At 41.5% G+C, this 12,509-nt stretch overlaps 1 protein-coding gene across 9 annotated transcripts in view; it reads right to left on the reverse strand.

Moving 5' to 3' along the window:
• Positions 1–12,509, reverse strand: part of SIPA1L1 (signal induced proliferation associated 1 like 1) — a 321,214-nt gene that overhangs the window by 18,333 nt on the left and 290,372 nt on the right. For all 9 annotated transcript variants that reach the window (XM_074997151.1, XM_074997143.1, XM_074997149.1 and 6 more), the window contains 2 exons: positions 6,742–6,860; positions 5,254–5,699 (listed from right to left, as the gene is read on the reverse strand). In XM_074997151.1, the coding sequence (XP_074853252.1) occupies positions 5,254–5,699; positions 6,742–6,860 (565 nt within the window). The remainder of the gene's footprint in view (positions 1–5,253; positions 5,700–6,741; positions 6,861–12,509) is intronic.

Raw genomic sequence — 12,509 nt, forward strand, 5'->3', positions numbered from 1 at the left:
GATGAATATACCGAATACTACTTTGATGAAAGAAGCTGGGCAACATCATCAGTATTGGAGGGTTGCACTGACTTCTCACTGAGGACTTACCTTCCTTGAGATCCAAGACCTGAGGATTCTATAAGAGTTGAACCATTCTTCTGTGAAGTCTGAGTTATGCACGCCATGATCAATGCGGTTGCTTGGGTGCCTAGCATTTTAAAGTCTAATGATCAATTCTATATTTTTAAGGGAAAAAATAGGTTTGCTCATCACAGTAGGAGTCCTTCTTTCTTACTATGAGCATTTAATCAAGAGGAAGAAATAATTTGACTAATACATATTGCCTCTAAACACAATTCCAGATAGACTGGGCCTTGAGTCCACAATGCTGAATTATTCTGAGTTTTTCCCCTAGTCATTTCAAGGCAGTTGCATAAGGGAGCAAGTAATGTTAGGGAGAAAGAAAAATATCATTCAAATACATTATTTCCTTATTCTATCACACTGTGTGAACAACAAATCTATGAGAGCAGTTTCATTAAAAAGAAAAATGACTAGGCAATTAATTTGCTGTCCAGCATGCTGGGCCTTAACTGAAACAGAAGGGATTGTCTTTTCATATCTGTAATTCCTGACATAGTATGTCTAGACAAAAAAATGAAGAAAAACAGAATGCCTAATGACAGCTTGCTTGCATCAGAGGAAGTGCGTCTTGGATAAATCTAGTTTTCATTTATATGTTGATATTAAAGTTAGATACTGTCCAGGAATCAAAAAGGAATATTAAATTTTAAGACGACAATATATTACGTTATGCTTTAAAAAGGTGGAGGCACCTGTAATTAGAACAAAACTTTAGGTATAGATTCGGTGCTGGAATGTCATAAGATAAGGACACAGTCACACAATTTTCTGTGTTGCAGACATACACTATCTTCTCCTTAACTAGCAATGGGCAGGGTGGGGACAGAGGCAGAGAGTAATTCTAGCATTTGAAACAGATGAGGTTTTTGCTATAGAGCCATGTTTTCTGACTGTGAAATAACAATTAAATGGATGGTTGAATTTAACTAGAAGTTGAATGTACCCTACATTTTTAGCCTGATAGCAAGTTCTCTGTGAGCCTGTCATGTGAAAGAGTTTTGTTTTATTTGTTACTGAAACAATTATAGAAGGCACTAAAGGTACTGTCTACACTGTTCACAATAATCCTGAAAATTTGATATTTTAGATCACTTTTCAACTTTAAATCTCAAAGCTCTTTGCGAAAGAAGGTATTGTTATGCCTTTTTGTTCTCTTTTGGTAACATATAATGAAACTGAGTCAGAGGTAAGGAATGACTTGCCAAGGTCACAAGTTAGAGTGAAAAAGATCCCCAGTTGTGTGCTCAATCCAAAACTCACTTTTTAAATCTGTTCAGGCCCATAAAACAACTGATTGTAATTTCTTCCAGGTATCTGCCAGTAACACACAGATGAGGGGGTGGGGGGATAACAACCCTGGAAACAGTTTGCCCTTAATGGCTCAGAATACAGTTCATCTGAAATTGTACATCATAAATCTTGTCCACTTACATCCTGTACAACTAATCAGTTTTGTTAAGGGAACAGAGCAGAAATAGGGAAAGACAAATTGAGAAGCTGCTTCCCCACCTCCACTTTTTTTTTTTTTTTTTTTTAAAAAAGAGAAACTCTTACACATGCTGTGGAAACCAGTCCACCTATGAGACGAGTTAAGTGACCGAGACGCACATTTTAAAAGAAAAGTGTATCGGGGGTTTTGTTTTTAAAATATTTTATCATTAAGAAGGAGCATGCGAGACCTGGAGATTTTTCCCCTTTTGTATGGGAATATTAATATTCCCATTATATTTCAGAATTGTAACGTCAAAGGAGAGTTACAGAGGGTGGGGTACCAACGAGGAGGGTAAAGAGAGTGTGTAAATAAATTTCCAAATATATTCCATGTGTTTATTGATACCTATTTTCAAAGATCTTTTTATGGAGAAGGGTGTAATAAATACACGAAGTAAGATCCAAGCAGCAAAGATCACATGAAATATGCAATTGGGGGGTAGAAAAGTTAGCTCACAACAACTTTTATGCTTTTTGTTTACATAATATAGTGCTCCTGAATTGTCCTTGTTTAGATATAAGATTTAAATACTTTGGGTGGGGTATGGGGGTACCCAGTATTACAACACAAATATTCGATGGGTTAACATGGTTCTTTAGTGGCAGCACACCATGCTATTGACACACAGCGATCAAAAGGCTCCATTCTACAACACAAAACACCCTCTGAAGTCATGGGAAGCTGCACAAGTAAAGGTGCTGGTCTGTATAGAACCTGAAGACTTGGCACACAAGTTTGGGTACAGTCTCCCTGGTCCTGAAGGGACTGGAAACACATTCTACCCTGGGGGAGAAAGAAGGAGATGCGCCTTCTAACTGGCAGTTAGAAGAGTGTGATTGTCTCTGAAGTGAGCTGAGTCTAACCACAAAGCTTGAGGAAAGGCTGTTTTTACACTGGAGTGTGGTAACAGGAACAAACAAAAAATGTTTTCCTCCAACATCCGTAAAAGAATCCTAGATGATCTATTGCCCAGTCGTGAAATACAGCTTTCGTTGGAAGTAATTTAATACCACATTTGGCTGGAAACATCAATACTTTTGTTTCTAGTTTTGATAGTCAGGACCATAAGAGACCACGTCAGCAGGGAGCAGATGAAATTTTGACAATTATTATGCTTTCTTTTTTATTTTAGGAAATTCAAATTATCAGTGCATATAGTTTTCACTAACGATCTTATAGTGATTCTGTGTGATTACTGCCCTATGTTACCTCAGTCCTCCTGGGATGCCAGGATCACCACTAGGGATTTGGGGAAAGAAGGTGGAGAAGAAGGGGGAGGGGGGAACCCAGCCAGAAATACTGATGAAAAATTTAATCACTATAATTTACATTTTGCCACCAGTTCTCAGGTACAAATTCTTTTGTGCACTGGCAAATGATTTGCACGCTAATTACTGTCCCTGTCTTCTCAAGGCACAAACATCCTATTTACAGTTATTTTATTTTCTCCAACACTGTTTTGTCACCAAATGAAGTTCCATTTCTTCCAGCTTGGAATGACCGCCTTTATAGCTCGTCGCAGAAGAATTTTATGTCTGCAGGCACAAGATAAGCCAACAAGAAGTGAAGGAGAGGCTAAAAATAGTGGTATGGGAGCATGGAGGCCCATCAAAATGTGTACATGCCTTATTGAGTAACAGCATTTTCTTATTGTTATTCTTGACTTTCCTCTCTTCTTCCTTACCTGTTAGAAACCCTCATTTACACTGGCATGTCTAATCAAGACTGCAAGCTCTTCTATTTGCTTTTGAGGCACTGAATACTTTTTGCCCGTCTCTACTCTCTGGCTAATAGATCAAATACCGTGCATTAATTTTGTAAGTATTATCATACTTCCAAATGAGGGGGCTTCAGGTCTGTTTTCCACATTATGATATCATATCTGTGTGCAAAGACCTGTGCCTTCCTTAGTATTCAAATCAAGCAAAACAAGACTATTATATTTAGTATAAAACCAGAGTAGTTTATCAAGAAAATTCAAAACCATTCTGAAGAAAATAGATACAGGCACAAACAATTTAAGTGTAATGAGAGAAATGAGAATTGGGTAAAATCAAATAAACCATAGAAAAATGCCATGTTTGGAGACATTGCTGTAGGACAGTGAATAATTAGGATGACGGTCTGACAGGCTAAGTCTAGAATTCGCTGGTATCTGTTTGAATGCCTCTTGTATTTCATTAAACCACGTTTCCCATTTTTCCCCCCTCACATTCACTTCCACTTTTTTAGTTCTGTTGTTCTATTTGCACTATTTGCTGCATAAGGGAGAGAATGCTAGACCCTCAACAGCATAAACATTATTTTTTTGAACCGTTAGGAATGTAATTTTTAGTATTTCTGCTTTCTGAAAAATGGCTTCTAAACAGAAATGATACCAGCAACTTTCCAATATTATCTTAAAATAAAAATTGTAAATGTTATGTAAAAATATCAATGTAAATATGCGCTTTACATAAGGAAGCAGTTAATGCCTATCATGTCTCTACAACACCATAGAATAGGATGGAATCCCATTAATAAAATCCTCAGCTGAAATGACCATGACACTGAGCAAAAAGAAATCATTCATTGCATTACAGACTCTGGCCACCACAACTTGCATCTTCCACAGTATCAGAACCTGTTAAACTGCCTGGTAAACCTCCAGCTTTGCCTCATTTGATTTCTCCTCCAACAGAACTGTTAGACTGGAAACCTGTTTGCATGATACTTTCTACATTCTAGCCCACTAGATATCATAGCTGTCTCTTAAAAATGCAACTAATAATGAACAGAATTGCCTCCCTAAACCAGGAATAAAAAATATAATTAATTGCTTTTCATTGCAGATTGTTTTTCTTCATGCTATTGCATAGATGCATTTTTCTTCGAGTGATTAACAACATTTTAAAAATAATATTTAGTATTTTGTGAATTAAGCTAGAAGAGCTCAGTTTTTTCACCTCATTTTTATAGTTCATTTGTAGAATGATGGCTGACTTTCATCTAAGGAGCTTGAATCTCTTTATAAAGATGTTTATTATCTTCATTTCACAAATGGAGAAACAGACAAAAGGGTAAAGTAACTGTCCTATGTCACAGTCAGTGGCAGAGCGAGTACTAGAATCAAGGTCTCCCTTTTTCTTTGCTCCTTACGTTACATATTGGATGGCAATACCTGCCAAGTTTCTAAACCAAAAGATTGGGAGCCATGGGGAGAGGAACCAAATGTACAGTTATATTTTCCTGCATGCAATCACCACTTAGAAACAAAAACTCCAAAATTAAATAGGCACTGTTAAATGTATCCCCCCAGGTTGACAATTATTTAGAAATCAATGCCTGCGTGATGTTCCCTGCACCACACCCATCTTAGTAAAAAGCTTATGTTGTATGTAAAAATGGTAGTATGGAGCATATTCCTGCTGTCCCAAATATGCATATGCCTCAGACTGATGAGATCCATCAGTGAGAGGTACAAACACCACACACAGTATCCACCGTCAAACATTTTAGGCAACGGGAACTCTTAAATCTCTGGGCTAGCCAAAACAGGTACACGATTTTCCCTTAATTCTCACTTCTCACCTCTGATAGGTTTCAGGGAGAGTGACGGTGGAAGGGGCATCAGTCATGACCCGAGAGAAAATTACCTTGTGTGGGAAACAGCATCACTAAGACTATAAGCACTGTTCTCTCTTGTTAAAGGATTGGAGGCAGGTTGATTCTTGGTGTGAATATCCAGGCTTAGTGAAGACTCCGTCTTCCGGTCTATAATGTGGCTTTCTTTTTCTAAAGTCCTGTCTGCGATGGAGACGACTTCACTGGAACTATGCCACAATGGTGCCACTTTCTCCTTTGCGAGCCCTGACCGAGGCGATGTTGCTGAGGTTCCCAGAGAAGCTGTGCTGCAATGGCTGGGGCCATATGAGGTGGTATCTATGCCACTATCAGCTGAAGTCCCTTGAAGGTAGTTGTAGCTGTTCAGCTCTGACTCCGTGCGATCTCCACTGTCATACCATTTCTCATCACTATGTGCACTGGAGGCATTGCTGGAGAGCGTATTGCTACTGGAGTGGCTGGAGTAGTGGCTGTCAGACTACAAAAAACATGTTCATGGGTTTAATTCAGAATTATCACAATGAGAAAACAACAAAAGAGGCACAAGTGCACTATGAGAGCTCTACTTTTACACTTTTCAGGGAGGGGGGAGCTTAGAAAGCCTAAAATTCCCACACATAACTCAGGTTGCCATCAATTTACTGCCCGTATTAAAGTTGTAGCATGACCTTGGGCAACAATTCCTTAATTTATCAAAGAAAATTAATTTACTTGTAATTTGCCCCACTAAGTTTTTATATTATTTGCTTTAAAATCCAGTCACTTGTCCTAAGGTTTAGCTTATCTATCTTCTGTCTAGGGATAAAATCAATGGGCTTTCCTGCTACAGGATGTTGTGAAGGTCAAGAATTCAACGGGGTTCAAAAAAGAACTAGATAAATTCATGGGGAAGAGGTCCATCAATCACTGTTAGCCAGGATGGGCAGGGATGGTGTCCCATTGTCTGTGTTTGTCAGGGCTGGGAATGGATGACGGGATGGATCACTTGACAATTACTTGTTCTGTTCATTCCCCCTGGGGTACCTGATCTTGACCCCTGTTGGAAAACAAGGTGGACCTTTGGTCTAACCCATTAGGGCCAATACCACGTTCTTACATTCAATGTATGTGTATGGACTGGTGTGCCAAGGTTCCAAACATGCAAGGTTCTTGCCATATGAAGCAAGCTGTTAAGCTTCTTGCATGTGTGGGATTTATAAAGGATACTTACTTTGGGAATAATCAAATTTCCCACAAATCCTCTGCTCATCACCAGGTACCAGACTAAAAACCTGCTGTTCAACTTGCAGTAAAACGTTCCTCCTAATAAATTTGCTATTATAATCAGTGCTTAGCTTCTGGAGTAATGAGAAGGCAGCAGATCTGCTTTGCTGACTCTTCCGTATTTTAACGGGTGCGAGTTCTTTAGCTGATGTTGTAATTATGTTTTTGAAAGACACTTTGCCTTTGAACTGCACCCAGGCCCTTTGAGCATGAAGAGAATCAAACATTTAAAAATAATCTTTAAAAAGTTAACTTACATGACCCTGCTTATTTGGAGACAAGTGAACAACAGGATCCTGTCTTATCAGTCTTCCACTGGGGCTGTCTCGGAAGGATGGCAGTACTTTTGATACAGCTGGGAGATGGCATGTTGGTTCTGCAATACAGCAAGCAACATTTCACTTACTCAGAAAGTGCCCCACAATGGCATGTGTGACAAATTAAGAAAACTTGAAAGCCACAGTTTGATTTTCCCCCCACTGCTGCTGCTAATCAAAACCTTCAGACGCTCACTCAGTCATATATTTACTTCAAAACACAGACTGTATGGTACATAAACCACATGTAAAAAACCAAGTGCCGAATCCTCACCCGTAGGAAATCCGTATAGCTCCACTGAACTCAATGGAACCATGCGTATTTACATCACATGAGAATTGTGCCACAAGCGTCCAAGAGGATGGGGACAGGATATTAAACCAGATGCTGGCATACTGTGAAAATTCTCTTTGTTCACATTGCCAGGGGACAATAAATTAGGAAGCTTGAGGTCTGTCATTGCTTATTGTACTTTAAACAAAGCAGAACAGACATGTTACAGTGATCACAACTATACACATTTATTTCCCCTTTGAACTTCAAGCATAACTTGCAGAAACATCCCAAGTATTTCTCAAACCATCTATAAACAATTTTTAAGAGAATCTATTGTTTAGTCCTAAAGACCAATAGCATCTGTTGAACTATTTGCATATCACTCAACAGTTTTGACTGTACTTCATGGAAAAACTGGTTATTTAGCTGTAGTGTTATTTCTTTAGGATGTGGTCGCAGATGCGTACTCCACCCAGGTGCCCACGTGCCCTGCTCATTGAAGCCACAGCACTTTGCTTAGTAGCGCCCACTGGGACAATGTTCACATCCTTTGGCCTACACAGCCACTCCTGTAACTAGTAAGAGCAGAATCACCCCCACCACCCTCAGTTCCTTTGCACAGGAATCCAAGACTAGGACAAAGCACGGGTTGTGGGGTACACACCTGCACCCACATCTTGAAGAACAGGTTATAGCATGGGTAAGTAAACATTTTTTCTTTGTTGCCAGAGGTGACTCATAAAGGTTACTGACAGGAGACAGGGCTGAGTGTCATCTTAAACAGCTACAGAACCGCTGTCCCAACTGACCTAGATGCTGTGGTAATCACATAAGGTTTGGCAAAAGTACATACAGAAAACCATGTCACAGATCTACAACGGTCCAAGACAGAAACATCACTTAAAAATGCAACTGATGAGGCTTGAGCCTTTGTTGAATGAGCCCATAAAGGGTGTAGTGGTGTGGTCTGAACTACTCCATAAAGCTTTGGTCATGCAGGAAGTTAATGACATGGGAATCATCGGCACCGATACCAGTGGACCTTTGCTCTGATCCATGCAAGAGATGAAGAACTGAGGTGGTAATGAACAACATGATTTAATTCTTTCCAAACAGAATGTCAGGCACCACCTCATACCTGACATATGATGTGCCTCCTCAGGAAAGGATACAGGTAAGTAAATATGGGTAAGACAAAACTATAAAGCTATTTTGGACACAAATATTTTGATGTGGCCTCAAGGCCACATGGTCTTTGAAGAAGTGTGTAAACAGAGACCAGGCCATGAGGGTTTGCTGTTTGTTTGCTCTTTTTGCAGAAGTTACAGCTATGAGAAAGTTTGTCTTAAGGGAAATGAAAAACTAGCAGCGGGATTCTACTAACTCAAATGGAGGACTCATGGGGAGAGCCACTGCACTACTGAGGTCCCAGAGTGGGCTTCTTTCCTTTACAGGTGGGAACAGGTGGACAGTGTCCTTCAGAAATCTCAATACCATAAAGTCTGAGAAAACTGCCCTCTCTTAGATTGGAGGATGGATTGCCAAGGGTGCTGTCAAGTGCCTCCACCAAAAGATCAGATCCAGATCAGAGGATGTAATAAGTAATCCAAATCTCCTGAACACAACATTGGTTGAATTCTCTTATTGACCAAACTGGGTGGGGAGGGGGTAGGGAGGAGGAGTTTCCACTTCACCAGATAGGTAGTCCTAGTAGATGGTTTGAACTCCAAACTGCTTCTCAACATTGATCTTCCGTCTCAACTTCCTTCAATAATCCATGCCGTACAGAGTAACACTGCTCAGAACCAGATGTGTAACCTGGCCATGGTGTTGAGTCACAAGCATAGGAAAGTGAACAAATCTGAGAGTTTGAACACACAGACTGCGGCCAAAGTTCAAGCACTGTCCAGATAACCTGATTCAATTAATATAAGTTTGACATGGTCCAGCTTCAGGTTGAGGAAACCCTGAGACAAACTGTGACACAGCCCTGGAGTTGTTTTAAAAAAAACTTTTCATCCATCTTCAGAGAACAAAGATTATCCATCAAATGGCGTATTTTATTTGGTCTGTTTTATGCACAGAGCAATGCCCGAGACCTGCAGTAAGAACTCCTCTTCACTTGCAGATGTCTGTGCCATGCTCCTCCTAGAAGAGGAGGAGAGTCTCTTCGATCCCTGGAGTGGCTCTGATTAGTTTTATGAGTTCTCTTCTCAGGGGTGCAGATGAAAGGGATGGGTCCCTAGTTCTCTGAGAAGAGTCTGAATCTGGGGGCTATCTTGTGTCCACACCAGCTCTGAAGACTGATGGCTTGGGTGGATCAGCTGAGGGCTGCCTGACCGACTCCAACTTTATGCCTTGTTCCCTGAGGCGCTGTTTTAAACACAAGTCCATGGCAACCTGAGTGCTTTCCTTACATGAATGGCAAGTGGAGAACTCTTTATTGTTTCTCTTTCTTAAAACACAACAAACAGCAGCTATGGGGATTGTTCGTTGGACATGCCACCTCATACAAAAGATGGAGCTTAAATCCTGGTGAGGGCTTAGTACCATTCAACACTGTAAACAGAACTAATTCCTAAACTATCTACAAGGGTACCGGTAATTAATGGTTTACAGACAATCGTACTGTTTGTAACCATGAGGTAAAATCTTCATAGGAACTTTCAGCTCAAGCTCTAGGCTATAAGAAGGAACTTGGAGTGGGAGAATCAGAGCAGCATCACCCTTATACAGGCATGGAAAATGTTAGGAGGGCCACGCAGTGCAACCTCTGCTCCAACAGGAACTGCTTAAGTCTTCTAGTTTTGCTGTGCTGCGCGCACGCAAACGTGAGTGGAATACAGGTCTACAATGACTTGTAGAAGAAACAGCGCATATTTGACCTTGGCTACATGACGAAGTTGCACTAATTCAACCAAAACAACTTAAAAACAGAATTAACTAAATTTGGGCAGTCACCTTGTGTGGACACTCGTACTCAGTCTAAAGTGTGCCTTATTTCAATTAGGTACATGGATAAAGAGGTGTTAGGGTATAAAAAGCAGTTAATTCACTCCTGAAAGGTCACTATGAAGTATAGAGGTCTTGCAATGGAGGGTTCCCTAGCAACATATATTTGCTTTCAAAAAGCAAAAAAAATGTATCTTAAAGCAGGGTGGATCTTGGGGACAGGTCTTCCCATGGACCTTCTAGAGATACTGACCGTATTGTATTTTTTAAAAAGGTAACATTTAAGAGAAACATGTACTTACAAAACACAAGAAACTTAAAGAGTACTAGAGGGTTACACACTTCATAGTTTCCATAGCTTGCATTTACTGCACTTACCAGGTGCTCCTTGAATCCCTCCATTTCGCCTCGCAACTTCGTAAATGCCACCCTCCTCTTCCACCCAGTTTCCAGGAATCCCTAGAAACCCAGTCTTCCCTGCTGCCATAGGTTCTGTGACCCCCCACCCCCAGTCCGCCACTACATGGCAGTTCTTTGTGCAATCTTGTTCCCACTTCCCCACAGCCTCCATTCTCGCCACAGCTGCTTGCCCCTACCCCCACTTCCCATATATCCCTCATTCCAAGGAGTGTGTGTGCAGCCCTTTTCCCGTGGCTCTGTATGTTCTCCTTCCCCCAAACTAGGTTCTTCCAATATTTCCCTCTGTCAGGGGTTCTATGGACCCCTTCCCCCTTTCTCCTCTGCCAACATTTCAGGATTCCCTATTCTCCTCCTTGGTAGGGGCTCTGTATTTGCCACTATTCTCTTCATCTCTTCTCCATCATGGGGAGTTTGCCTGCTCCCAATTTACCTTCCCACTTATGCTAGGCCCCTCCTCTCATGCTAAGAGCTCTGTGCACCGCCACATTCTCACTTCCATCATTCCTCCATCCTCCTATGCCAGGGTCCTTGTCTGTCCCTCACTCCAATCTCCCTAACCCCTAAGCCAGGAGCTGTGCTCCCTCTTCCCCCCATATCATCATCCCTCAAATTCAGCCCCCACTAGTTTTTTCCTAGATTAATAGTTTGCTGGTTACTGATGCCTAGAGCATTCCCCAAAATTGACTGACTCGAGCATTTAGAAGTTGTTACCTTTCTACCCACAAAGAGTAGCACCATCAAGTGCAGTGTAACATGTTTGCAAACTTGGTCAGTCAGTTGCAACTACCCAACCTACAGATGTGAAATATCCAAACTTCCTCAATATAGCTGTTTTCTCTCCATCTTTACCTAGAGCACTACTTTCATTCTACCTCTTACTCTAGGAAAAGCGACAAAAATGTTCAGAGAACTATAGAATCCTAGGACTGGAAGGGGCCTCAGGAGGTCATCGAGTCTAGCCCTTGCCCAAAGCAGAATCAACCCAAACTAAATCATTCCAGACAGGACTCTGTTAAGACGGGACTTCAAAACTTCTCTAGGTAATGCGTTCCAGTGCTTCAACACCATGCTGGTGAAATAGTTTTTCCTAAATCCAACCTACACCTCCTGCTCTGTAACTTGAGCCATTGCTCCTTGTTCTGCTACCCATCACTACTGAGCACAGCCCCTCTCCATTGTCTTTAGAGCCCCTCTTCAGGAAGTTGAAGGCTGCTATAAAAATCGCACCCTCCCCCGCACTCTTCTGTTTTGCAAACTAAGTAAGCCCTAATCCCTCAGCCTCTCCTTGTAGGTTATTGTTCGATTTGGTTAAATGGACAAAAATTCTTTAACGTCTAGGGAAGAGGCAGAAACAGCTCTGTGCGAACGTATGCCTTATGGTCTATTTACAAACTGTAACCATACCTTATGTCCTAGCTAGTTGCAAGCTGTAATTCACGTATGTTTTCGTGAACCAAATTGCTACATAGACTAATCAGAACTGGCATTACAGCTTCTAGCCAGAGATGAAGCTTAAAGCCAGAACTGTCCAAATGCAGGACACTATGCAAGATAGATACTGACAAATCCTGTCTTCTCCCTTCTTCCTTTAATTTTTTTTTTGGGTCTGTTTTTGAAGAATCTTGGATCCACCTTTCCCCTCAGAAGCACATTTTTTGCTGCTCCTTTCACTTCCTTTAAGCCAAGGGTAGAGAACTGTTTTTTCTGCTGGGGGTCACTGACACCCAGAAAAAAAAAAATCAGTTGCAAGGCTCACACAGCTCCACAGGAAAAAGGGTTGGGCGCAGAGGCTTCCACTAAGTTCCAAGTTAGGGCCAGAAATGAGGGGTTCAGGGAGGTGGCTCAGGGTTGGGGTGTGGGCTCCTGAAGAGAAATGAGACGTGGAACGGGGTTCTGGCCTTAGGTAGGGTTTTGGGGTGGGAGTGCAGCCTCTGGGAGGGCATGAGAGTTTGCCTGGTGGTGGGAAGAGGCTCAGGGCTGGGTGCCACTTACCTCAGGCAACTGCTGTCTGGCAGTGCAGCAGGGCTAAGGCAGGCTCCCACCCCACCCCCACACTGCT

The sequence above is a fragment of the Carettochelys insculpta genome, chromosome 6 (genome assembly GCF_033958435.1).
Source record: "Carettochelys insculpta isolate YL-2023 chromosome 6, ASM3395843v1, whole genome shotgun sequence".
Classification (NCBI taxonomy): domain Eukaryota; kingdom Metazoa; phylum Chordata; order Testudines; family Carettochelyidae; genus Carettochelys; species Carettochelys insculpta.